We start from the raw sequence: 27,507 nt of genomic DNA, 5'->3' as shown, positions 1-27,507 counted from the left end.
CCCGTTTGGTTACTGGATTTCGTTTATTTCTGGAACTGTACGTTATACGAACAAACTGTCGAACGGCGGACCACCCAGTAAAGAAGTGTGCTGCTTGTTAACCTACTGACCTTTTCCACACTTCAGTTAACAAGCAGACACTTCAAAACTACCGACCGACAACGAGGTGGTCTGGATTCGCATGCACGAACACACGTGGGGAGAACAATGGGTCGCGGCCATTTTGACCGCACGAACTAATAGACGAACACTATGGAGTTCTCCACACGGTGAATGCATGCTTTTCCGGTGAACTACTTCTATGCCGTTCGACAGGACCAAAGTACCGAACAAGGGACATCATATCCACGAGAGAGATCCAGTCTATTTAATGTGGTTTTCGTGTAAATGGTACGAACGTGTATCTAGCGAACGGCTCATCAGATCTAGGTGATTTTCATATATATTGTTCCCCTAGATCTCCGTTCACTAGTGCACCAAGTATATTACGTTTTAGTTAAATATTGTGTGTGTTATTAAAAGTGTAATAACTGGTATAATATTCTGCCATGTACAGTGGGAGGGATTCCCACTGTAAATGTATTATCTCCCCAGGATGTGGGGAGGAGTTTTGTACGGCATAAAAGCCCTGACTGCAAAATAAATGATTATTCCTGTTTCAACCCTCAACGCAGAGCCTCGTCTCGTGCTTGGAGGGGATATTTACTAGCTGATTCTTATCCTCTTGGGACGTGTTTGCTGCAGCTGACTTCATTCTTGGGGGAAAGGACACCTTCTTGGCGGCGTAACCCCCTACTACACCGGGGTGCCGCTACAACATAGAATATATAATATATAATATAATAAAAATCCTATAGCCACCCACAAGAGCAGGAGGAAGTGGTACCCTGACCTGTGCTGGAGGTGGAGCTGTTGGTTGGGAGGGGACTTCTATGGATTCCTAACTTTTTTCTGATTGGTTGTTTCTCTCTATGTTAATGTGCTGCTGTGGAGTTCTAGTAAAGAGAGACTTAAGCAAATACGAAGCCTCCTGTCATGTTATAAAATTATGGATATTGCAGAAGTATTGGATTCAGTGTGCACCATATATCTTCTAAATCATAGTTAACCAAGAACTTTGCATATAACTTGCATTGGGATTTCAACACTTTATGCCTAGGAGGTGAGAATTGAACTATAGTGTGAAGGCTAGGATCTAAAACTTGGCTAAAGTCTTCACATAATAGCACCAGTGGTAAATGTGCATTAATTCTTGGAACACTGAGCTTAAGATGTAAACTCCTTTCCTGTGAGTGTGTTTCTTATTCATCATATGTCTCAAGTTGGATTACAATATAACATTATTGTTCATTTTTGTTTCTTTTAAGAATTACTGCACATTTATCACTGGTCACCAGTGGCTGTTGCTCAAAAGACCTATTGATTCACAAGTGGGAAAAAAACCACTGCTCGCCATCCATGCTGGAGCTGGTTCAAAGCTCCAGATAATGTGAGTGGGCATTCACACATTTTATGGTGTCTGTGCTTCACCCTGTATATTAGTCTGCACCATTGGTTTCGTTTTTTTCTGCTTTTTTTTTTTTTTTGCACCCATAGATATAGCTCTAAGTCTCATCAGAAGCAAGAATATTTGATACAGAAAATTGTGAACTATATGCTGTTGGAATTTCTACATAATTGTCTGTTATACTATGTTTGTCATTTGGCGCAACAGTTTTTCTTTTTTATTTGCCTGTGCTTATCATATGGGGTGTAAAGGGAATCCCCTTTACGTTACAGTGCTTGCTGCCTAAGATAACCCTTTGTTTACTTAGCTAGGGATTATTCTCACTTTTTTATATCTTCTTTTTAAATCTGCATATATCTTGCTATGTTTAAAGTCGGCGTTTAAACCTTTTTGTTGCGCTCTGCTGCTTCGTAGAATTATTTTTTATATGATAAAAATGCACCATAATTAGGACATCTCTAGGGATGCTGTCTGCTGTGTGTGGGTTTATATATCATATGTCCAGAAGCAACCTTGTATATCCAATGTCACGATTCTGAAGAGTTTCCAGAGAAAAGCTGAGAGTGAGGCTGGCGCTATAGTTTCAGAGAGATCCCAAATGCGCTGATTATTCCTTCTGGATCTGTCTACAGATCCATCAGCTTTGCTTCATACTGCTACACTGACAGAAATCAGACGGAGAGAGAAACCTCACACCAGAGTCTGCTCCGTATGATCTGACTCCCTCTCTTCTCCCCCTGTCAGGATGTGATCAGACTGTGGGGGAATACACCATCACTGTTCGGCTATTTCCCTTAGTTTGTAATCATGTTCCAGTTTGGTTCGTTATTTTGTTCGGTTCTCAAACCAAGACCACCCCAGAGACCTATTAGAACATAGAACGTTATGCATCTTGTCAACATTTTGTACATACGAATACACGTTCTGTATCTTGCCACAATTTCGTACATACGAATACACATGGTTGGGGACAATGGATGGCGGCCATCTTGTCTCCTGAACGCTGTCAGCAGGACCTGGTCATCGAGTGCCTGGAACTCATTTCGGCCAGGCATTCTCACGAACACCAGTCTCTATGGATCTACTCCCCATTCTCGTTCTCATTCACCTAGACGAACGGCGTTCAGGAGTTCCAGAATGCTGAACACAGGTAGCATTCTCCATGAACCAGCTTGACTATGTCTTATGTGGTTTTCGTGCAAAACCTTTTGAACAGAGCCCGGATTTTGCCACAATTTCCATGGAACTATTTCTGGGCTTCAACCTCGTGGCAGACCGGTCAGATCTTCCCTGCGGTGCCGATTGCAAACTACCGAACGGATCTGGTTGATTTTTGGATATATTGTTCACCCAGATCCAGGATACCCAGGGATGTAACTTTTGTGGGGTTTCCATGTACGTTGGAGGTACTTTTGTGGTGGTGTAATATTGTACCTTTTTCTGTGCCTGGAGATAATTGAGTTTAGTGCAGTCTCTGACTCAATTATCTCCCAGGTTCAGAGGAGGAGATTACTGACTGTATAAATTTGATGCCTGTTCTCCATTAAAATCCGTCTTACCCCAGAAATTAAGCTTTGGCTCGTGTGTGGGGGGTTATGCGATACCGGCGATATTTTAACCTGGATTATCGGTGTATTATTATGGGAAAAGGGTACCCATGGCGGTGATACCTTGACAGACTGCCACACAGATTCCCTCTATTCTCCCCTTGTCAGGGTGTGATCAGACTCCCTCTCTTTTCCCCCTGTCGGGATGCGATCAGACTCCCTCTCTTTTCCCCCTGTCGGGATCGCGATCAGGCTCCCTCTCTTCTCCCCCTGTCAGGATTGCGATCAGGCTCCCTCTCTTCTCCCCCTGTCGGGATCGCGATCAGGCTCCCTCTCTTTTCCCCCTGGCGCGATTGTGATCAGGCTCCCTCTCTTTTCCCCCTGTCGGGATTGCGATCAGGCTCCCTCTCTTTTCCCCCTGTCGGGATCGCGATCAGGCTCCCTCTCTTCTCCCCCTGTCAGGATCGCGATCAGGCTCCCTCTCTTCTCTCCCTGTCGCGATTGTGATCAGGCTCCCTCTCTTTTCCCCCTGTCGCGATTGCGATCAGGCTCCCTCTCTTCTCCCCCTGTCGGGATCGCGATCAGGCTCCCTCTCTTCTCCCCCTGTCAGGATCGCGATCAGGCTCCCTCTCTTCTCCCCCTGTCGGGATCGCGATCAGGCTCCCTCTCTTCTCCCCCTGTCGCGATTGTGATCAGGCTCCCTCTCTTCTCCCCCTGTCAGGATCGCGATCAGGCTCCCTCTCTTCTCCCCCTGTCGGGATCGCGATCAGGCTCCCTCTCTTCTCCCCCTGTCAGGATCGCGATCAGGCTCCCTCTCTTCTCCCCCTGTCAGGATCGCGATCAGGCTCCCTCTCTTCTCGCCCTGTCGCGATTGTGATCAGGCTCCCTCTCTTTTCCCCCTGTCGCGATTGTGATCAGGCTCCCTCTCTTCTCCCCCTGTCGGGATTGCGATCAGGCTCCCTCTCTTCTCCCCCTGTCGGGATCGCGATCAGGCTCCCTCTCTTCTCCCCCTGTCGCGATTGTGATCAGGCTCCCTCTCTTCTCCCCCTGTCAGGATCGCGATCAGGCTCCCTCTCTTCTCCCCCTGTCGGGATCGCGATCAGGCTCCCTCTCTTCTCCCCCTGTCAGGATCGCGATCAGGCTCCCTCTCTTCTCGCCCTGTCGGGATCGCGATCAGGCTCCCTCTCTTCTCGCCCTGTCGCGATTGTGATCAGGCTCCCTCTCTTTTCCCCCTGTCGCGATTGTGATCAGGCTCCCTCTCTTCTCCCCCTGTCGGGATTGCGATCAGGCTCCCTCTCTTTTCCCCCTGTCGCGATTGTGATCAGGCTCCCTCTCTTCTCCCCCTGTCGGGATTGCGATCAGGCTCCCTCTCTTTTCCCCCTGTCGCGATTGTGATCAGGCTCCCTCTCTTCTCCCCCTGTCGGGATCGCGATCAGGCTCCCTCTCTTTTCCCCCTGTCGCGATTGTGATCAGGCTCCCTCTCTTCTCTCCCTGTCAGGATCGCGATCAGGCTCCCTCTCTTCTCCCCCTGTCGGGATTGCGATCAGGCTCCCTCTCTTCTCTCCCTGTCGGGATTGCGATCAGGCTCCCTCTCTTCTCCCCCTGTCGGGATCGCGATCAGGCTCCCTCTCTTCTCTCCCTGTCGGGATTGCGATCAGGCTCCCTCTCTTTTCCAGTAGATGTCTGGATCGTGAATCACGAAGCGGAGTCGTAACCACTATATAGCAGCCACCACACAGAGTTCAGGAGCCTCGTGGAAATATGGGTAAAAAATAGCCGTCAAATCTGACTTGGTAAGTGTAGACACCGAGAAAGTCACCCCTTTCCGGAGAAAAATTGATTGCGTCGATGTCTAACGCCCGGACATCGGAAAACACCACGGAATGAGACGAGACACGAGTAGTGCAAACTTGGCCGACAACTGTCGTAGTGACAGTTCTTGATTATGTGGCCAGTCCTGGATGAAGGTCAATACCATGCGTACATCCCAAAGGAAGTTGTACTTAGGTGCTAGCGGGTGTGACAGTCTGATGCCTCTGAGGAGCCTACATACCAATTGGTCCTGACCAATGGGAGCTTCTTGAAGGGGTAAATGAGCAGCCGATATCACAAACCTGGCAACGTTAACAGAACGGTATGACCGTCCCTGGTCAAATCACTTGCGCTGTATTAAGACAGCAGAGCGGAGCACCAATGTGTGTGTGGGGTATTTTCCCAATACAGAGTAGAAATCCACCAGGTGCATATAGGGGGTTCACTCCAATAGTAAATATATCTTCTACAGTGGAGTGTAACAACTGGTAGATAAAAGCATAGATCTTAGATCCAAGCAGGGAATCAACAGTACACAATCATATTCTTGCTTGTCTTCTATAGTCGTCAAAAACAGTCAGGTTTGTGTAGATAATACAATTCACAGTGCCTAGGAGGCACAAACTAGGCCCTAGAATGGTAGGGCCTTCCAAAGTTGTATCCAGGCCCAGACCAGTCTGGGAGTAGGCCCTTGCCCCACTACGCGCCCCTGGCACCAGAAGGAAAACCCCTTGGATCTATACCTCCCACGGAGGGGTTCTATGACTGGGGGAGTGGTCGCAAGCATCCGTGCCCTCCTCCACCAGTCCGGATGCACGTTGACTGCGGCAAAAGCTGGCTGCGGCTCTGTGGCATCATGGTGAGGCAGCAGTGAATTGGGTTCCGGCCGACGGGGACTCGCGTGGGATCGTGACATTCTCCGTGGTCCTGAAGCTCGGGGGGATCGGAGGAGGCAACCCAACAGTCAGCCTCCCGAAATTCCCAAGCTAAACCTAGCCAGGTAAAACAAAGAACAGAATAAGTGGACAGTCAGTTAAAGAAGGGGGAGTAGACAGGGAGACAAAAGGAGAGGGAAAAACTGAACGGAAAACCAGCGGGTGAGCCAAATGAAAGAACAATACCTCCAAAGACAATCCACAGAAATATGGTAGAATATGTAATAACATATGTGACAGACCCCTTTGGAGTGAGAGATATTGCTCTGGAGAATTGCTTTCCTTCCCGTTTGGTTACTGGATTTCGTTTATTTCTGGAACTGTACGTTATACGAACAAACTGTCGAACGGCGGACCACCCAGTAAAGAAGTGTGCTGCTTGTTAACCTACTGACCTTTTCCACACTTCAGTTAACAAGCAGACACTTCAAAACTACCGACCGACAACGAGGTGGTCTGGATTCGCATGCACGAACACACGTGGGGAGAACAATGGGTCGCGGCCATTTTGACCGCACGAACTAATAGACGAACACTATGGAGTTCTCCACACGGTGAATGCATGCTTTTCCGGTGAACTACTTCTATGCCGTTCGACAGGACCAAAGTACCGAACAAGGGACATCATATCCACGAGAGAGATCCAGTCTATTTAATGTGGTTTTCGTGTAAATGGTACGAACGTGTATCTAGCGAACGGCTCATCAGATCTAGGTGATTTTCATATATATTGTTCCCCTAGATCTCCGTTCACTAGTGCACCAAGTATATTACGTTTTAGTTAAATATTGTGTGTGTTATTAAAAGTGTAATAACTGGTATAATATTCTGCCATGTACAGTGGGAGGGATTCCCACTGTAAATGTATTATCTCCCCAGGATGTGGGGAGGAGTTTTGTACGGCATAAAAGCCCTGACTGCAAAATAAATGATTATTCCTGTTTCAACCCTCAACGCAGAGCCTCGTCTCGTGCTTGGAGGGGATATTTACTAGCTGATTCTTATCCTCTTGGGACGTGTTTGCTGCAGCTGACTTCATTCTTGGGGGAAAGGACACCTTCTTGGCGGCGTAACCCCCTACTACACCGGGGTGCCGCTACAACATAGAATATATAATATATAATATAATAAAAATCCTATAGCCACCCACAAGAGCAGGAGGAAGTGGTACCCTGACCTGTGCTGGAGGTGGAGCTGTTGGTTGGGAGGGGACTTCTATGGATTCCTAACTTTTTTCTGATTGGTTGTTTCTCTCTATGTTAATGTGCTGCTGTGGAGTTCTAGTAAAGAGAGACTTAAGCAAATACGAAGCCTCCTGTCATGTTATAAAATTATGGATATTGCAGAAGTATTGGATTCAGTGTGCACCATATATCTTCTAAATCATAGTTAACCAAGAACTTTGCATATAACTTGCATTGGGATTTCAACACTTTATGCCTAGGAGGTGAGAATTGAACTATAGTGTGAAGGCTAGGATCTAAAACTTGGCTAAAGTCTTCACATAATAGCACCAGTGGTAAATGTGCATTAATTCTTGGAACACTGAGCTTAAGATGTAAACTCCTTTCCTGTGAGTGTGTTTCTTATTCATCATATGTCTCAAGTTGGATTACAATATAACATTATTGTTCATTTTTGTTTCTTTTAAGAATTACTGCACATTTATCACTGGTCACCAGTGGCTGTTGCTCAAAAGACCTATTGATTCACAAGTGGGAAAAAAACCACTGCTCGCCATCCATGCTGGAGCTGGTTCAAAGCTCCAGATAATGTGAGTGGGCATTCACACATTTTATGGTGTCTGTGCTTCACCCTGTATATTAGTCTGCACCATTGGTTTCGTTTTTTTCTGCTTTTTTTTTTTTTTTGCACCCATAGATATAGCTCTAAGTCTCATCAGAAGCAAGAATATTTGATACAGAAAATTGTGAACTATATGCTGTTGGAATTTCTACATAATTGTCTGTTATACTATGTTTGTCATTTGGCGCAACAGTTTTTCTTTTTTATTTGCCTGTGCTTATCATATGGGGTGTAAAGGGAATCCCCTTTACGTTACAGTGCTTGCTGCCTAAGATAACCCTTTGTTTACTTAGCTAGGGATTATTCTCACTTTTTTATATCTTCTTTTTAAATCTGCATATATCTTGCTATGTTTAAAGTCGGCGTTTAAACCTTTTTGTTGCGCTCTGCTGCTTCGTAGAATTATTTTTTATATGATAAAAATGCACCATAATTAGGACATCTCTAGGGATGCTGTCTGCTGTGTGTGGGTTTATATATCATATGTCCAGAAGCAACCTTGTATATCCAATGTCACGATTCTGAAGAGTTTCCAGAGAAAAGCTGAGAGTGAGGCTGGCGCTATAGTTTCAGAGAGATCCCAAATGCGCTGATTATTCCTTCTGGATCTGTCTACAGATCCATCAGCTTTGCTTCATACTGCTACACTGACAGAAATCAGACGGAGAGAGAAACCTCACACCAGAGTCTGCTCCGTATGATCTGACTCCCTCTCTTCTCCCCCTGTCAGGATGTGATCAGACTGTGGGGGAATACACCATCACTGTTCGGCTATTTCCCTTAGTTTGTAATCATGTTCCAGTTTGGTTCGTTATTTTGTTCGGTTCTCAAACCAAGACCACCCCAGAGACCTATTAGAACATAGAACGTTATGCATCTTGTCAACATTTTGTACATACGAATACACGTTCTGTATCTTGCCACAATTTCGTACATACGAATACACATGGTTGGGGACAATGGATGGCGGCCATCTTGTCTCCTGAACGCTGTCAGCAGGACCTGGTCATCGAGTGCCTGGAACTCATTTCGGCCAGGCATTCTCACGAACACCAGTCTCTATGGATCTACTCCCCATTCTCGTTCTCATTCACCTAGACGAACGGCGTTCAGGAGTTCCAGAATGCTGAACACAGGTAGCATTCTCCATGAACCAGCTTGACTATGTCTTATGTGGTTTTCGTGCAAAACCTTTTGAACAGAGCCCGGATTTTGCCACAATTTCCATGGAACTATTTCTGGGCTTCAACCTCGTGGCAGACCGGTCAGATCTTCCCTGCGGTGCCGATTGCAAACTACCGAACGGATCTGGTTGATTTTTGGATATATTGTTCACCCAGATCCAGGATACCCAGGGATGTAACTTTTGTGGGGTTTCCATGTACGTTGGAGGTACTTTTGTGGTGGTGTAATATTGTACCTTTTTCTGTGCCTGGAGATAATTGAGTTTAGTGCAGTCTCTGACTCAATTATCTCCCAGGTTCAGAGGAGGAGATTACTGACTGTATAAATTTGATGCCTGTTCTCCATTAAAATCCGTCTTACCCCAGAAATTAAGCTTTGGCTCGTGTGTGGGGGGTTATGCGATACCGGCGATATTTTAACCTGGATTATCGGTGTATTATTATGGGAAAAGGGTACCCATGGCGGTGATACCTTGACAGACTGCCACACAGATTCCCTCTATTCTCCCCTTGTCAGGGTGTGATCAGACTCCCTCTCTTTTCCCCCTGTCGGGATGCGATCAGACTCCCTCTCTTTTCCCCCTGTCGGGATCGCGATCAGGCTCCCTCTCTTCTCCCCCTGTCAGGATTGCGATCAGGCTCCCTCTCTTCTCCCCCTGTCGGGATCGCGATCAGGCTCCCTCTCTTTTCCCCCTGGCGCGATTGTGATCAGGCTCCCTCTCTTTTCCCCCTGTCAGGATCGCGATCAGGCTCCCTCTCTTCTCCCCCTGTCGGGATCGCGATCAGGCTCCCTCTCTTCTCCCCCTGTCAGGATCGCGATCAGGCTCCCTCTCTTCTCGCCCTGTCGGGATCGCGATCAGGCTCCCTCTCTTCTCGCCCTGTCGCGATTGTGATCAGGCTCCCTCTCTTTTCCCCCTGTCGCGATTGTGATCAGGCTCCCTCTCTTCTCCCCCTGTCGGGATTGCGATCAGGCTCCCTCTCTTTTCCCCCTGTCGCGATTGTGATCAGGCTCCCTCTCTTCTCCCCCTGTCGGGATTGCGATCAGGCTCCCTCTCTTTTCCCCCTGTCGCGATTGTGATCAGGCTCCCTCTCTTCTCCCCCTGTCGGGATCGCGATCAGGCTCCCTCTCTTTTCCCCCTGTCGCGATTGTGATCAGGCTCCCTCTCTTCTCTCCCTGTCAGGATCGCGATCAGGCTCCCTCTCTTCTCCCCCTGTCGGGATTGCGATCAGGCTCCCTCTCTTCTCTCCCTGTCGGGATTGCGATCAGGCTCCCTCTCTTCTCCCCCTGTCGGGATCGCGATCAGGCTCCCTCTCTTCTCTCCCTGTCGGGATTGCGATCAGGCTCCCTCTCTTTTCCCCCTGTCGCGATCGCGATCAGGCTCCCTCTCTTCTCCCCCTGTCGGGATTGCGATCAGGCTCCCTCTCTTCTCTCCCTGTCGGGATCGCGATCAGGCTCCCTTTCTTCTCTCCCTGTCGGGATCGCGATCAGGCTCCCTCTCTTTTCCCCCTGTCGGGATTGTGATCAGGCTCCCTCTCTTCTCCCCCTGTCGCGATCGCGATCAGGCTCCCTCTCTTCTCCCCCTGTCGCGATTGTGATCAGGCTCCCTCTCTTCTCGCCCTGTCGGGATCGCGATCAGGCTCCCTCTCTTCTCTCCCTGAAGAAAATCCACGCAGGGGACACAGTTCTTCTATTACATAAAATTACAAATAATCAAATCATCAGCAGACAACATACAGCAATTTATTATAACACAATATATTTATAAAGGGGTGGGGAAGACAATTAACACAAAATATCTCTCCTGCCTGCAGTATTGGCAATATGCAAATCTACCAGAATATGGAAATTACCAAACCTTGCTATTCAGGTAGTGCATATTGCTGTTGCTACCAACAGAGGGCGCTCTACAGACTCTATAGCCAAATCCACCTAGTTAGCAGCAATCATCAGCAGAACAGGAGAGCAGGCAAAACATTTAACAATAAACACATTCTACACACCGTGCACCAATAATAGGCACAGGGTGACTCAGGCATAGGAGTAGTCCAGGGTCCTACATAAAGTGTCCATGTGAAACCCCAGGTGATGGTGACTGGCGTCACACACATCCTCTATACCATGTGTAGGTGTTTATAACAGCATTAAAAATGAGTCACATTACCCTATGGGGTGTCTTTGTGTTGGCAAATTGTAACCCTGCGAAAAGTAGTAAAGGTAGCCAGCTTCCGTCCCAGTGGCAGATTGCAACCCAGGAGAGGAGTTAGTCTACCTCCCTCCCCAGGGGCAGGAGGAATCCACACGCCCACAGGTTCCTCAGATTCTGGAGGAAGGACGCCCTCCGGCCATTCATATGTCTCACCTTTGGGCTGGTGCTTCACCAAACTACTAAAATTGGTAATGGCCTGTTTACTATCCATAATGAGACAATATCCTGCTGTTCGGCAATCACACTCAGTTCCTTTGCGATCAAACCATTTACACCACAAACTCTCTAGAGGCATTTGGGATATCTGGTCAACATGGACAAATCAGTCCTGTCTCAATCGATAGTTTCTAGGATTCAAAATAGATCCTCAGAAAAGCCTCTGGCGCACCCAATCTGTCCGAAAAGCACCCAGGTCAGACCTGGCTAGTCTGAATTAGGTGGAAGTCCAAAGTTCAGCGGGAAGCAGTTAGCCTCCGATCCGGCGCAGAGTTCCAGGGTGCTGGGTAGAGCTTCCCGGTCACCTTAAAATGCAGCGCTTTCCGCAAATACAAGTAGCTCCCCCAAGTCCTAAGTGGCCATCCAAAAAGCGTGCTGAAAGATTGTCCTGGGACTGTGAGCGCTCTGTTCAAAGTTTTAGCGGATCGCAGTAGCCCCACGATCCGTTTGAGTTCCAGGAGAGTTCATGGTTGCTCTCAGCCAAGTGCACATACCTTGGCGGCCCTCTGGTGGAAAATAGGTGATGCTGTTTTGGCAAAAGGGGATTATGAGCAGGGAGGCACAGCTAGAGGGTTAGGTAAATAGTGGTAATCGTCTTTCCAGAGGAGGTGGATGGTTGGGGAGTCCGGTATCCTAGCCAGGTGGCCCAACACATGGACAGCATATCGGCTATGAGATACATAAACCGGCTGGGCGGAACCAAATCCAACAAGTTGTCGGAGCTGACTAAGGAGAAACATTTGTGCTCAAAAGTTTGCATACCCTTGGAGATTTGTCAATATATGTACCTTTTTTAAAGAAAACATGAGTGAGCAGGCAAAACACATTTATTTTATTTTATTAATGGGTTCATATTCAACTGTAGGTTATAACAGAATGGCACAATCTTAAAACAAAACATGGCCACAAAGAAAAAAATTAATTGTTCAAAAGTCTCTATACCCTTAGTTCTTAATACTGTGTATTGCCACCTTTAGCATCAACGACAGGAACATTAGCTGCTATTAGTATTTTTTAGCCCTGTTTTGGGGACTTAACTACACCATTGTGTTTCTCTCCAACACACAGATATAAGGTATCTGGTGACTCTATAGTATTTAAAAGAGTTTAATCTTGGGCTTTAGTTCAGCCTCTGGCAGACACAGCTCATATAGCGATCACCATACATATTCCCCACTGATCTCTCTCAGCCCAATTTACCCTTCCTTATCTGGCAGCCTGTGGCTACCCTGTACATAAAGGTTAGGGCTTTCCCCCCTCGGGTATTGTACTTATTAGATTTTTTTGGTTTATCTGTAACTCATGTAATATATAGGTTGATTTTATATTCACTGCCCTCCCCACCTTAGGTGGGTTATTATACTTGAGGTATTTCCAGTTTTGATCTATAAGTGGTTATTGTAGTAGGGTTACCCCCTTTATTCAGGGCAGTTACAGACACCCCTTCGCACTGTTGCCCTGCTGCCTGTTACGGGCACTCTACAGATTGTTACGGGATTACACTGTTTATTTTACCGTATACTCTGTTTCGGTAGTTATAATGTATAAAACACATTACACGAACAGTCAGGACTATGTATTCGTGCATACGAACAAAAGACCACCCGGCCCTTGGCGTGTGCCACCACTTAACCTTTTTCACCTTTAAAACAACCGAACGCAGAGCGTGCTTCCAATTGACCACCGGGAAGCTGCAGTCTGCAAGCCTAATTGACTGCCTCAGGGTGGCCTCGTTCGGGTAATAATTCACCGAACTGAAACTTCCAAAAGACTCCCGAACGAGGACCACCTACACCCGGGCGTGTGGCCCCAATTAGAACGTTGAGTCTGTGGTCTCTGTTCTGTTCGAAGGGATGGGACAACCATCCTCTGAGCGGTATTCGCGCAATTGTTCATCCACTACCCGCTCCAGGGGTTTTAGGGCCAGGTCCCGCTCTCTATTCACCAGCCTAAAAGCATGGCTGCCATCTGGTGTTCGGGACAAAAAGGCACGAAAGGACTTTGTATTGAAGAGACTGGCTATACCGTTCGTGAGATCTGAGCGCTATTCGCGTATCTGCTGCGCTCAGATCTGGGCTATCCAACGAATGGTGGAATATAATATGTGTCTATTAAAATGTTATAGTTATGTATTTTTATACTGTTTTATCTGTTACAATAAAACGTGGGATTTGGGGCGCTTGGAGATAATTAAATTGCCATAACCGTTAGTCATTATCTCCAAGCTGGGTGGTGACCATTTCAAATGATACACTGTAATGTCATTGATCAACTGTTTGTATTGTCCCTGTATCCCTGTCACGGTAATATACCCTAACACGCAGGAATAGTCCAGATAGTCAAGAGACAAGAAAACAGGATTCGTCTTACCGGACCTTAGAATGGCCGGACTTAGCCGAATACAAGAAAAGACCGAGTCCAGAACAAGCCGAGGTCAAGGGAACGGAGAGACAGCGTAAAGTAGAACAAGCCGGGGACTGGTACACAGGAGGACAAACCGGCAGATAAAAAAGCAAGGATAAAGAGAGAACGGAGTCAGGAACAAAGCCAAGGTCAAGCACCAAAAAACCAACTGAACGAAACAAGCACTAAAGGGAACTGAACAGAAACCACGATAGGGCAAGGTGCAAAGGAAACAGGTGAGTATAAATACCCTAATGTTCACTTTGATTGGCCCCTGTTATATCCATGCCCCCAAAACGTGAGTGTATGGGGAACGTGGCATGACAGGGGCCAATGGGAGACTGATTCTAATTTTGTCTCCCACTGTCCCCTTAAGAGCGCGCCCGAGACGCGCTCTTAGTGTCAGGCGGGACATGTGACCGCTTCTCGAGGTCACTGCCCGCCTTCCTGATATCGTCGTTGGATGAGCCGCGCGTGGCTCGTGCAGGAGCATGACCGCGCGCGGCGAGAAGAGAGGACCCCGGCCGGCCCCTGGAGAGGGTAAGTACTGCTACAATCCCATCAGGTCCATGGGGGGCTGTCCCCGGACCTTGGGTTTTGCATAAATAGCGATGCCTGTGTGCCATTAAAGCCAGTTAGTTTTGACCCACAAATCGCAGCCTCGACTCGTTTTGTGGGAACAAGGGTATCCTAGCTGTACGATAGCTAGTGGGATTGCTTTACATTCGCAGGATTCTTGTGGTATGCTGAACGGAACGGCGCTTCTCTCTCTCCACACTCGGGAACCAGAACATCCAAGCGGTCCAGCCTTCAGCTAGCTTGGAGGTAACCGTAACACTGCCCTTTGTGGATTTTTACTCTGGGCAGTGCACCAATGCTCTGTTTTTTTTTTTACTATTGACTATACAATTGAAGATTAGTCTAGCTGTCGTGAAGATATAATCCCAGTTTTAGTAATGACAGGAGGCAAATATTTCTCTCGTGGATATATATTTTTTGGGGTTCTCTTTCCAACTTGTTTGTTTATCCTAAATATTGATTTTTACTCTTTTTTTTTTTTTTTTTTATTGTTTAGAAGGTTATATTGTTTTTTTATTATTCTATATTATTGCGTGCATTTCCAATGAACATTTAGTATTTGGTTTGTTTTTTCTCTGGTTAAGATGATGAAGTTAAGAAATTGGAAGGGTGTTGTATATCCTGTCATTAATAACCTTCACACTTTATTTTCAGAGTGAATTTAAATTTGTAAATTCTTGTGTTCTGCCTGTTTGTCTTTCTGATTCTTGATTGGTTGATATTTTCAATATGGCTTCATGCAAACTATTTGCCTCTTGTTATTATTAATATTACTATTCTTAATTCCTTCATGAAAGAGAATATCTATCACTAACCTTTAATCACACTATCTAACATGCCATGTCTTTACACAATGAGAAGGACCTAGGGAAACGTTTGTTTTGCCCTTGGACCATGTTAGCTGTGTACCATTATACATGTATATCTGCACTCGGACTGTGCCCACCACAAATCTCTGCTACTTCTGCCCATTGTAGGTTTGTCTACTGGATGCTAAGAGAAGCATGAACCTTGGGATCTTTCTAAAGCAGTTTAAGAGGTACGTTCTTTAATTTACCATAATCCTCCAGCACTCACACTGTGATCCTTAAGGAACACTGCAGGCACAGAGAATCTCTGCTAAATGGTGAGTAAACAACTGACGCTCAAGGCACCGTAAGTACTTTGATCTGCTGAAGTGGTTATGATGTATACAGCCTCCCACTCCCACCCGATATTGTTCCGACCCTCATTGAATTGAAAGTCCACAAAATCCTCTTGTTCCACCCCTTTTTGTCCCCCTACCATTATATGTGGCTTTTGCCTCTGCTGAATTTGTGAGTTTTATTTCTCACACTTTTGTGTAAATACCTGAAAACTGTGAATTAGCCGAGGGAGCTGCTGACATAGAGCTTCCAATGTCGGACATTACTGTGTTTTGGGGCATGTGGTTAGTGTTCCTAAAAGGACACCCTATTGGCACCCATTCTCCCTCCATAAAACTTTATCTCGTCCCTCCCTTATATTTCTTTTGTCTCCAGGCCTGTGCAGACGATGATCGATGACATAAAACGAGGTGTTGGGTCCAACTTTGGGGCTGAAAAATTAAGTGAATTGGAAAGGTTGCTGCCTGAGAAAGATGAGGTAATAGCAGGGCAGTTTTTTGAGGAAACGGTTACTCTTTTCTGGACCTGAATGTAAAATGACCCTTTCCTTTACTCCAGGTAAAAAAGATTAAAGCTTTTAAAGGAGATCGGAGCAGCCTATCAGAGCCAGAGCTGTTTATAGTCCTGCTGGTGGAAGTACCAAGGTAAGAAACAATCCATGGCCCTTCAAATTATTATTATTATTATTATTATTATTATTATTATTATTATTCATAAAGCGCCAACAAATACCATGACTCTGTACAATGGGTGGACTGACGGACACGTATTTGTAACCAGACGAGTTGGACGCACAGGAACAGAGGGATTGAGGGCCCTGCTCAGTGAGCTTACATGTTAGAGGGAGTGGGGTATAGTGACACAGTAACAGAGGGATTGAGGGCCCTGCTCAGTGAGCTTACATGTTAGAGGGAGTGGGGTATAGTGACACAGTAACAGAGGGATTGAGGGCCCTGCTCAGTGAGCTTACATGTTAGAGGGAGTGGGGTATAGTGACACAGTAACAGAGGGATTGAGGGCCCTGCTCAGTGAGCTTACATGTTAGAGGGAGTGGGGTATAGTGACACAGTAACAGAGGGATTGAGGGCCTGCTCAGTGAGTTTACATGCTAGAGGGAGTGGGGTATAGTGACAGTAACAGAGGGATTGAGGGCCCTGCTCAGTGAGGTTACATGTTAGATGGAGTGGGGTATAGTGACACAGTAACAGAGGGATTGAGACCCTGCTCAGTGAGTATACATGTTAGAGGGAGTGGGGTATAGTGACACAGTAACAGAGGGATTGAGGCCCTGCTCAGTGAGTTTACATGTTAGGGGGAGTGGGGTATAGTGACAGTAACAGAGGGATTGAGGGCCTGCTCAGTGAGTTTACATGTTAGAGGGAGTGGGGTATAGTGACAGTAACAGAGGGATTGAGGGCCTGCTCAGTGAGTTTACATGTTAGAGGGAGTAGGATATAGTGACACAGTAACAGAGGGATTGAGGCCCTGCTCAGTGAGTTTACCTGCTAGAGGGAGTGGGGTATAGTGACAGTAACAGAGGGATTGAGGCCCTGCTCAGTGAGTTTACATGTTAGAGGGAGTGGGGTATAGTGACACAGTAACAGAGGGATTGAGGCCCTGCTCAGTGAGTTTACATGTTAGAGGGAGTGGGATATAGTGACAGTAACAGAGGGATTGAGGGCCTGCTCAGTGAGTTTACATGTTAGAGGGAGTGGGGTATAGTGACACAGTAACAGAAGGATTGAGGGCCTGCTCAGTGAGTTTACATGTTAGAGGGAGTGGGGTATAGTGACACAGTAACAGAGGGATTGAGGGTCTGCTCAGTGAGTTTACATGTTAGAGGGAGTGGGGTAAAGTGACACAGTAACAGAGGGATTGAGGCCCTGCTCAGTGAGTTTACATGTTAGGGGGAGTGGGGTATAGTGACACAGTAACAGAGGGATTGAGACCCTGCTCAGTGAGTATACATGTTAGAGGGAGTGGGGTATAGTGACACAGTAACAGAGGGATTGAGGCCCTGCTCAGTGAGTTTACATGTTAGGGGGAGTGGGGTATAGTGACAGTAACAGAGGGATTGAAGGCCTGCTCAGTGAGTTTACATGTTAGAGGGAGTGGGGTATAGTGACAGTAACAGAGGGATTGAGGGCCTGCTCAGTGAGTTTACATGTTAGAGGGAGTAGGATATAGTGACACAGTAACAGAGGGATTGAGGCCCTGCTCAGTGAGTTTACCTGCTAGAGGGAGTGGGGTATAGTGACAGTAACAGAGGGATTGAGGCCCTGCTCAGTGAGTTTACATGTTAGAGGGAGTGGGGTATAGTGACACAGTAACAGAGGGATTGAGGCCCTGCTCAGTGAGTTTACCTGCTAGAGGGAGTGGGGTATAGTGACAGTAACAGAGGGATTGAGGCCCTGCTCAGTGAGTTTACATGTTAGAGGGAGTGGGGTATAGTGACACAGTAACAGAGGGATTGAGGGCCTGCTCAGTGAGTTTACATGTTAGAGGGAGTGGGGTATAGTGACACAGTAACAGAGGGATTGGGGGCCTGCTCAGTGAGTTTACATGTTAGAGGGAGTGGGGTATTGTGACACAGTAACAGAGGGATTGAGGCCCTGCTCAGTGAGTTTACATGTTAGAGGGAGTGGGGTATAGTGACAGTAACAGAGGGATTGAGGGCCTGCTCAGTGAGTTTACATGTTAGAGGGAGTGGGGTATAGTGACACAGTAACAGAGGGATTGAGGGCCTGCTCAGTGAGTTTACATGTTAGAGGGAGTGGGGTATAGTGACACAGTAACAGAGGTATTGAGGGCCCTGCTCAGGGAGTTTACATGTTAGAGGGAGTGGGTTATAGTGACACAGTAATATAGGGATTGAGGGCCTGCTCAGTGAGCTTACATGGTAGAGGGAGTGGGGTATAGTGACACAGTAACAGAGGGATTGAGGGCCTGCTCAGTGAATTTACATGTTAGAGGGAGTGGGGTATAGTGACACAGTAACAGAGGGATTGAGGGCCCTGCTCAGTGAGTTTACATGTTAGAGGGAGTGGGATATAGTGACATAGTAACAGAAGGATTGAGGGCCTGCTCAGTGAGTTTACATGTTAGAGGGAGTGGGGTATAGTGACACAGTAACAGAGGTATTGAGGGCCCTGCTCAGTGAGTTTACATGTTAGAGGGAGTGGGGTATAGAGACACAGTAAAAGAGGGATTGAGGGCCTGCTCAGTGAATTTACATGTTAGAGGGAGTGGGGTATAGTGACACAGTAACAGAGGGATTGAGGGCCCTGCTCAGTGAGTTTACATGTTAGAGGGAGTGGGATATAGTGACATAGTAACAGAAGGATTGAGGGCCCTGCTCAGTGAGTTTACATGTTAGAGGGAGTGGGATATAGTGACACAGTAGCAGAGGGATTGAGGGCCTGCTCAGTGAGTTTACATGTTATAGGGAGTGGGGTATAGTGACACAGTAACAGAGGGATTGAAGGCACTGCTCAGTGAGTTTACATGTTAGAGGGAGTGGGGTATAGTGACAGTAACAGAGGGATTGAGGGCCCTGCTCAGTGAGTTTACATGTTAGAGGGAGTGGGGTATAGTGGACACAGTAACAGAGGGATTGAGCTTACATGCTAGAGGGAGTGGGGTATAGGGACACAGTAACAGAGGGATTGAGGGCCTGCTCAGTGAGTTTACATGCTATAGGGAGTGGGGTATAGTGAGACAGTAACAGAGGGATTGAGGGCCCTGCTTAGTGAGCTTACATGCTATAGGGAGTGGGGTATAGTGAGACAGTAACAGAGGGATTGAGGGCCCTGCTTAGTGAGCTTACATGTTAGAGGGAGTGGGGTATAGAGACACAGTAACAGAGGGATTGAGGGCCCTGCTTAGTGAGCTTACATGCTATAGGGAGTGGGGTATAGTGAGACAGTAACAGAGGGATTGAGGGCCTGCTCAGTGAGTTTACATGTTAGAGGGAGTGGGGTATAGGGACACAGTAACAGAGGGATTGAGGGCCCTGCTTAGTGAGCTTACATGCTATAGGGAGTGGGGTATAGTGAGACAGTAACAGAGGGATTGAGGGCCCTGCTTAGTGAGCTTACATGTTAGAGGGAGTGGGGTATAGTGACACAGTAACAGAGGGATTGAGGGCCCTGCTCAGTGAGTTTACATGTTAGAGGCAGTGGGGTATAGTGACACAGTAACAGAGGGATTGAAGGCACTGCTCAGTGAGTTTACATGTTAGAGGGAGTGGGGTATAGTGACAGTAACAGAGGGATTGAGGGCCCTGCTCAGTGAGTTTACATGTTAGAGGGAGTGGGGTATAGTGGACACAGTAACAGAGGGATTGAGCTTACATGGTAGAGGGAGAGGGGTATAGGGACACAGTAACAGAGGGATTGAGGGCCCTGCTCAGTGAGTTTACATGTTAGAGGGAGTGGGGTATAGGGACACAGTAACAGAGGGATTGAGGGCCTGCTCAGTGAGTTTACATGCTATAGGGAGTGGGGTATAGTGAGACAGTAACAGAGGGATTGAGGGCCCTGCTTAGTGAGCTTACATGCTATAGGGAGTGGGGTATAGTGAGACAGTAACAGAGGGATTGAGGGCCCTGCTTAGTGAGCTTACATGTTAGAGGGAGTGGGGTATAGAGACACAGTAACAGAGGGATTGAGGGCCCTGCTTAGTGAGCTTACATGCTATAGGGAGTGGGGTATAGTGAGACAGTAACAGAGGGATTGAGGGCCTGCTCAGTGAGTTTACATGCTATAGGGAGTGGGGTATAGTGAGACAGTAACAGAGGGATTGAGGGCCCTGCTTAGTGAGCTTACATGCTATAGGGAGTGGGGTATAGTGAGACAGTAACAGAGGGATTGAGGGCCCTGCTTAGTGAGCTTACATGTTAGAGGGAGTGGGGTATAGAGACACAGTAACAGAGGGATTGAGGGCCCTGCTTAGTGAGCTTACATGCTATAGGGAGTGGGGTATAGTGAGACAGTAACAGAGGGATTGAGGGCCTGCTCAGTGAGTTTACATGTTAGAGGGAGTGGGGTATAGGGACACAGTAACAGAGGGATTGAGGGCCCTGCTTAGTGAGCTTACATGCTATAGGGAGTGGGGTATAGTGAGACAGTAACAGAGGGATTGAGGGCCCTGCTTAGTGAGCTTACATGTTAGAGGGAGTGGGGTATAGTGACACAGTAACAGAGGGATTGAGGGCCCTGCTTAGTGAGCTTACATGTTAGAGGGAGTGGTGTATAGTGACACATCTTGGCAAAGGACACTGGAGAGACGCTATACTTGGTGTCTGACAGTCTATGTAATCCAACGCCTGCACTTGTTCTCTTTATTACACACTCTCCGGTCACAGTGCTGTCTAGGAGAGACTGTCTCTTGCCTAGCTGGAGTCTAGCAGAGGGTTTTGGGGAGTATTGCAGTAATTGTAGTTTTGGAATGTACATGACTCACGGATGTAAACTTTCTGTCTGGTTACATTTAGATCTATGAATGAAAAGTTTCATTGAACCTTTGCAAATGCACCTGGTACCACATATACACTGCCTCCTACCCACCCCCCAACTGCTCTGTTAACCTCTCCTAAAGGGTGGAGGTCATCAACACTAAGCGTTCTTCTTTCTGTTTCTTCCAGTTTCCATCAGAGGCTCCAGGTCATGATCCTAAAGGAAGAATTTTTCCCTCAGCTAAACTCCCTGAAACAGGCTGTGCAAATCCAGATTGCAGGGGCTACAGGTGGGTTACCCTATAATCAAGCTGCAAGTCAAGACCAGAGGGGCTACACGTGTGTCACCCTGAACTAGGGGTGCAAATTCCGCCCACTAGAGTTACATGTGGCTCATCTTTTAAAAGGTGCAATAACATCACAAGAAATTCTTGTCGGGAAGTCCAGTTATCACCTTGTATAAACTGATTTCATGATGCTTTTGACATCATCTTGGTTACTTTTATGGATAACCGTCCATCGAAACCTGTCAGACTTCAAAACGTTTTGGTTAGTTTTTACCAGACTTAGTGTCTGGTTTTGTGCCATTAATTTAGTTTTTGACACGTGTAGCCTTAATTTCACCCTTCCTTACAATGGAACTTTGTATCAGATCCTTAATATTTAAAAAGTAAAATGAATTACTTAGTGTTATCTGTCAGTGGTAATCCTGTGTTTGGTTTTCTTGTGTGAAGCTACATAGTTAGTAAAGTGATAGCATGTGATATATACATGTCTCGTACACATTCCGTTATATTAGTTTAATAATATGACATGTCTTCATTGATAGTATATCCATGAATATTCTAATATTATTAACTTAGTACTACTTATATATGATTAAACATAATTATAGCTAGTTATATGTGGATATATATGTATTTATATATGTGTTTCTGGGTTTTTTCGTTATCAACCCCCTTCTGCTGCAGATATGAGATCTTGAAAGAGAATCTTATCTCTGGCCAGTGTTCCGATAGACGCATTCCTTTGCTAATGGCTGAATGAATAGAGTACAGAGAAGTAAAAATGTGTCTGTCTTTGCGATTTGTTACAAAATGGAGTCACCTCTGTTTTAATTGTGACTTAAAGTATACATTTTTTTTTTTTATTTTTTTTTTTTTTTTTTTTGTCAATCTTTCTTTTATTAGAGGCAAATAAGATGGGATACAGAAGAGAAATTGGAGGAAACGGTCAAATGAATTACAGTATAGGGTCAATACAGCAAGAGTAAATGACATTTCCTGAATTACAGTGCCTCAATTTTTTAGTTTTTTGTCGTTAAAACCTTAGTTAGAAAATACAGGCTAAGGATCACAAGATCCGGTAGGTAACATGCTAACCTATTAGAGGTCCTACAGTTAGCTGTAAATGCTTATTTTATGTTAGACAAGCTGTCTTCAAGAAGGTACTAACACGTATAAAATAGCAATTGTAAAATTGAGTAGACGGGAGCAGAACAGAATTAAAACATACGATAAACAACCTCCAGCTATGCTTGCCATTGCTCGACTGGTTATGGTAAATAATTAAATCTTATTTAAACATATGCTAGCTTGTGCGCGACTGTAATCGCTTCATTTGTTGTCACGTGTGTATTCAGTAAGCCTGTCATTATAACAAGGCATGGCACGGTTACTTATTGCTTTTGCCGATATCCACAGTAGTGGAATTTGTGTGAATATATAGGTGTATGTGTTAACTTACTTCCGTTTGAAAAGTCGATGTATGTATTATAACTAATAGTGTGTGCCTGTGAGAAATGAGAGTAGCTAGATACAACAGTAAAATAGGCATAAAGGCATGGTCGGAAAAGTAAAAGTCCCGAAGTGTCCCTCAGAACTGAGACTGGCAGGTCACACTGATGGATGCGTACTGTCCCCATAGAGGTGTGCCCGCTCATGAGGAGCCAAGATAGTCCTATTTTAGCCGATGCCCTTTGCTGCTGCTTGTGTCTTGTCCGTGGTGTTCATCACAGGTGCGCTTCTAGCCCGGGAGTCGGCTCCCTCTGCGTGCCGTGAAGTGAGCAGTTTAGTGGCTTCTCGCTTTGCAGCAGTGGCGTGGAGGGGATGGCGTGAAACACCTTTGCTGCCGTTGAGAGTCCAGAAGGTGAGCTGGTAGCGGGTTCCATATGAGCTGCTGTCCCGCACTATCCCTTGAGCGGTACAGGTTGCTCGTGTAGCAGGTGTGGGTACATAGGTGGCAGGTTGTTGGGGGCGAGGTGCGTCCTCTCTCCAGCCCCGGGCCGGGGTGAAGGCCAACATCCTTACTCCACGGACCCCTGCACTTCGGGCTGGGTCCTTCCCTTGTAGGGAGTAACGGGGGGAAAGTATACATTTTTAATTTTTATTTTAACACAAAATGTCTGCCAGTGTAAATATACTGACACAATTTGTAGATAATGATGACAATATTGCAAGGTGAACTATCTCCAGATTAATAGGTTCATCACTTGTATTTGGAGAACCAAAAACAGCAAAGAGGTCCAGGCACTCCAATAGCTTTAGTCACATTGATTAGAACCCATGAAACACTGCAACATTTCGAAAAAACAAGTCCTGCGCTCACTCCCATCACTCCTGGGCGGCCGCAACAACCACAGTACACATCAGCCCCAATTTGTTTTTGACCGGGGACTGGGTCTTTTTCAAGCTTGACCGTGTTCCTTGGGTTCTACTAAATGTGCCTGAAGTTATTGGAGTGCCTGGATCTTCTCTGTTATTGATTTCTGGTGGGCAGCAGTTGGCCTATAGTCTAGTTTAGCACTTCTTAGCTTCTGTGGACGGAGTGCAGTTACTATCGTGATATTGTATTTGGAGAAAAACTTATATTGTTTTATTTAACTTAAACAATAACATTCTATAGCATACATATTCTTGTATTTGCTTAAACAAAAATGGTTATACAAAGTATCTTTAAAAAAAAAAGTAAACTGTAAAGGTTTGCCCTCTTCATTGGGTCCCTTTGGGCTCCAAGCCTTTTCTGATGCTCCAAGCCTTTTCTGATGCTGGGTTATGCACATCCGGCTTCTGCAGGGCTACCACCTCTCTACCGCCTGAGTCTGTATATGTGTGTATGTCTGTTTTAGTATGTGTGTGTCAGTTTGTGAGCCTGTATGTGTCTGTTAGTATGTATGTGTGTGTCTCCGTATGTGTGTCTGTATCTCTGTCCTTTTGTATCAGTGTGTGTATTATGTGTCAATGTTTGAGGATCTGTGTAAGTGTCTGAGTATCTGTGTGTGTAAGTGTATACAATGCACACAAATGCACACCTGCATTCACACACATACTCCATACAAAATCATGCTTATATTCAAACACAAATTGTGTGTGTGTGTATGTGGCAGGATGGCCAGGCTCTTGACAAACTTCAAATGCAAGCGTCAGAATAAAACCGTACTGCAGTTTATTGTCACTTTCCACAGGTTATACAATGCTGTGCTTTACATAAATAAAACAAAAAGAAAATAAACTACTCAAACTTCGAGACTTACTAAACAGCAGTATTCCTAACTATCCAACTGGCCAGCTGATCCAGTTCCCAGTTTTAAACAATTTAAACAGCACATTAACCCTTTAGTGACCAGCAGTGTATTTATGATTTGTGCTGCCCTAGGCAGGACAGTGATCGGGCACCCCCTTCCCTCCCTAATTTAAATCGTCCCCACCCCTTCTTGTCAAGGCCGCACTTTGACTGACAGACGCTCACTCACTTACAGACGCACACTCTCATATACACTGACAAACAATGAAATTCACACACTCACTGATTTGACACACTGATAGACAGGCATACACTATTACTCGGACACTCACTGACTGACCGGCACGCACTCACTGACTGACACACACTGAAACACACACACTCACATTCACTGACACACACACATTCACTGACACACACACACATTTACTGACACACTCCCCCACAATTATTATTATTATTTTAAATTGCAATCCACCCAGCCTCCCTACTTTTTGGGATAACTGGGTGGATTTTTTACCTGGGGTCCAGTGGGGCAGGGAGGCGGCCGGACGCGCAGGCAGGTGGGCGGTTGTTTCCCGGGCAGGCAGTCACACTGTGCAGTCAGCGAGGGAGCACTTTCCCCTGAGCTCTCTGCTCAGCTCCCTTGCGCACCGCATAGTGATGCCGGGAGCCGGAATATGATGTCATATTCCGGCTCCCGGCATCACTCTGCGGCGCGCAGCTAAACACTCCCATTCATTCCAGCAGAAATCCTCCCCTCTGCCTGTGATACAATTATCTCAACACAATAGACTAACTTAATTATAACAGGCAGGAAAAATATATTTTTTATACATTTACTAAAACTTTAAAACTATACATCCAATCTCCATAAAAGCACATATTATTACTCAGCACTCTTCAAATAAAAACATTTCCAAAATAAAGGCAATTCCATCCGGTGATTAAAAAGTTAGACGGAAGTCCTTTGTGACCGAGCGCAAGCACATTTTCCTGCCCAAAACAGTTCCATAGATTTGGGCTGTGCAGTCGGTCAATTTCACACTGGGGCCGTTCGTGCTAATAGTTTAGTATAGCTGTGTGTTCAAATAGCCGAACGGGACTTAGTCTCTGTGGCTGAAAACTCAGTGGAGGAGAAGGTAAGGGTAAGCGGTGTTCGCTGAAATGTGTAACCGATTTCAGTTCCATGAATTTGGCTGCACACACCGCTGACCACGGTCGAATGAATAAAGATGGCGAACGGCGGTCCCCAGCAGTCGGCAATTTACCTACAGCAGCCTCCCAGCCTGGGAGGTAAATTGCCTGCACACTTCCAGTTCTGTGTTGTCCGCCTGTGTAATACTTGGTTCAGTAAGCCCCATTTACTGAACCAAGTGGGAGAAAGCCAGGAACATAGTATTTGAAAGGTCTGGGAACATCGTCTTAAAGGGGCATTGTCACACCAAGTCTCAATATGTCCCAAGACTGTTCTTAAAGGACCAGCACGGTCCAATACAAGTCCATAAGCCCAACTACAGTTCTTAAAGGGCCAGAAACAGCACTATAAAATACAATATGCCCAAATAGAAACATAGAATGTGACGGCAGATAAGAACCATTCGGCCCATCTAGTCTGCCCAATTTTCTAAATACTTTCATTAGTCCCTGGCCTTATCTTAAAGTTAGGATAGCCTTATGCCTATCCCACGCATGCTTAAACTCCTTTAATGTGTTAACCTCTACCACTTCAGCTGGAAGGCTATTCCATGCATCCACTACCCTCTCAGTAAAGTAATACTTCCTGATATTATTTTTAAACCTTTGTCCCTCTAATTTAAGACTATGTCCTCTTGTTGTGGTAGTTTTTCTTCTTTTAAATATAGTCTCCTCCTTTACTGTGTTGATTCCCTTTATGTATTTAAATGTTTCTATCATATCCCCCCTGTCTCGTCTTTCCTCCAAGCTATACATGTTAAGATCCTTTAACCTTTCCTTGTAAATTTTATCCTGCAATCCATGAACCAGTTTAGTAGCCCTTCTTTGAACTCTCTCTAAGGTATCAATATCCTTCTGAAGATATGGTCTCCAGTACTGAGTACAGTACTCCAAGTGAGGTCTCACCAGTGTTCTGTACAATGGCATGAGCACTTCCCTCTTTCTACTGCTAATACCTCTCCCTATACAACCAAGCATTCTGCTAGCATTTCCTGCTGCTCTATTACATTGTCTGCCTACCTTTAAGTCATCAGAAATAATCACCCCTAAATCCCTTTCCTCAGATGTTGAGGTTAGGACTCTATTAAATATTCTGTACTCTGCCCTTGGGTTTTTACGTCCAAGATGCATTATCTTGCACTTATCCACATTAAATGTCAGTTGCCACAACTCTGACCATTTTTCTAGTTTACCTAAATCATTTGCCATTTGGCTTATCCCTCCTCTAAGTGCTGTGTGTTCCTTATGTGTACTGCAGCTAAAAATTTCCCAAACCAGAGTTTCTTCTGTGGATGTTAGGATGGTCATGATTTCCTCCGGTATTATATCCCTGTGCCAATAATCCACATGGTGTATTACAGATGATGCTCCAGTGATGTATATGGGATATAAAAGAACAGGAATAGCATTCTCTGTATTAATAAAACAAATAAAGTAAAGAGAGAGATATATTCACAATGGATGAGCAAATAGGGATTGCTCAGTCCTTTACAGCATAGGTGGTTGGTCCCCCACCCAGGAATTTGAGATGCAGCTTCTCCAATAAAAAATTTCCAATGAAGGTTCAGGGGTACAAAGTAGATTACATTTATAAAACAAATAAAAAGGTAAGTAACACACTAACGCATTTCAAAGTGTGGAAAAAGCCTTCTGTATAGGTGAAACGCGTTGGTGTATATACACACAAAATATAGTTATATACACACACGTGTAATTTTACTCTAAGTGTATTTTTTATTACTACATGCATATATTAATAAAAAATACACTTAGTATGACATTATATATATCTCATAAATATACAGATATTTTTATTAACAGATTTTTTTTTAATTGTAAAACTTTTTTTTTTTTTTCACCAGCAGGGGGACTGCCTGTCAGTTCAGGCAGTCCCCCTGCCGGCAACACTATGGACGCCTATTGCGGCCATGTGACTGCTCTTTCAGAGTGATCACATGGCCTACGGGGTCCTTTTTTGCAGAGGGGGCTGTC

At 45.7% G+C, this 27,507-nt stretch overlaps 1 protein-coding gene across 3 annotated transcripts in view; it reads left to right on the top strand.

Annotated features, from left to right (window-relative positions):
- Positions 1 to 27,507, top strand: part of LOC134573618 (FH2 domain-containing protein 1-like) — a 97,221-nt gene that overhangs the window by 40,816 nt on the left and 28,898 nt on the right. For all 3 annotated transcript variants that reach the window (XM_063433406.1, XM_063433419.1, XM_063433413.1), the window contains exons 3-6: positions 15,174 to 15,235; positions 15,717 to 15,819; positions 15,900 to 15,985; positions 20,986 to 21,086. In XM_063433406.1, coding sequence (XP_063289476.1) covers positions 15,174 to 15,235; positions 15,717 to 15,819; positions 15,900 to 15,985; positions 20,986 to 21,086 — 352 coding nt within the window. The remainder of the gene's footprint in view (positions 1 to 15,173; positions 15,236 to 15,716; positions 15,820 to 15,899; positions 15,986 to 20,985; positions 21,087 to 27,507) is intronic.

This window comes from Pelobates fuscus, chromosome 1 (assembly GCF_036172605.1).
Source record: "Pelobates fuscus isolate aPelFus1 chromosome 1, aPelFus1.pri, whole genome shotgun sequence".
Classification (NCBI taxonomy): Eukaryota; Metazoa; Chordata; class Amphibia; order Anura; family Pelobatidae; genus Pelobates; species Pelobates fuscus.
The sequence above is the reverse complement of the archived record's forward strand: the minus strand, read 5'-3'. Positions and strand labels throughout refer to the sequence as shown.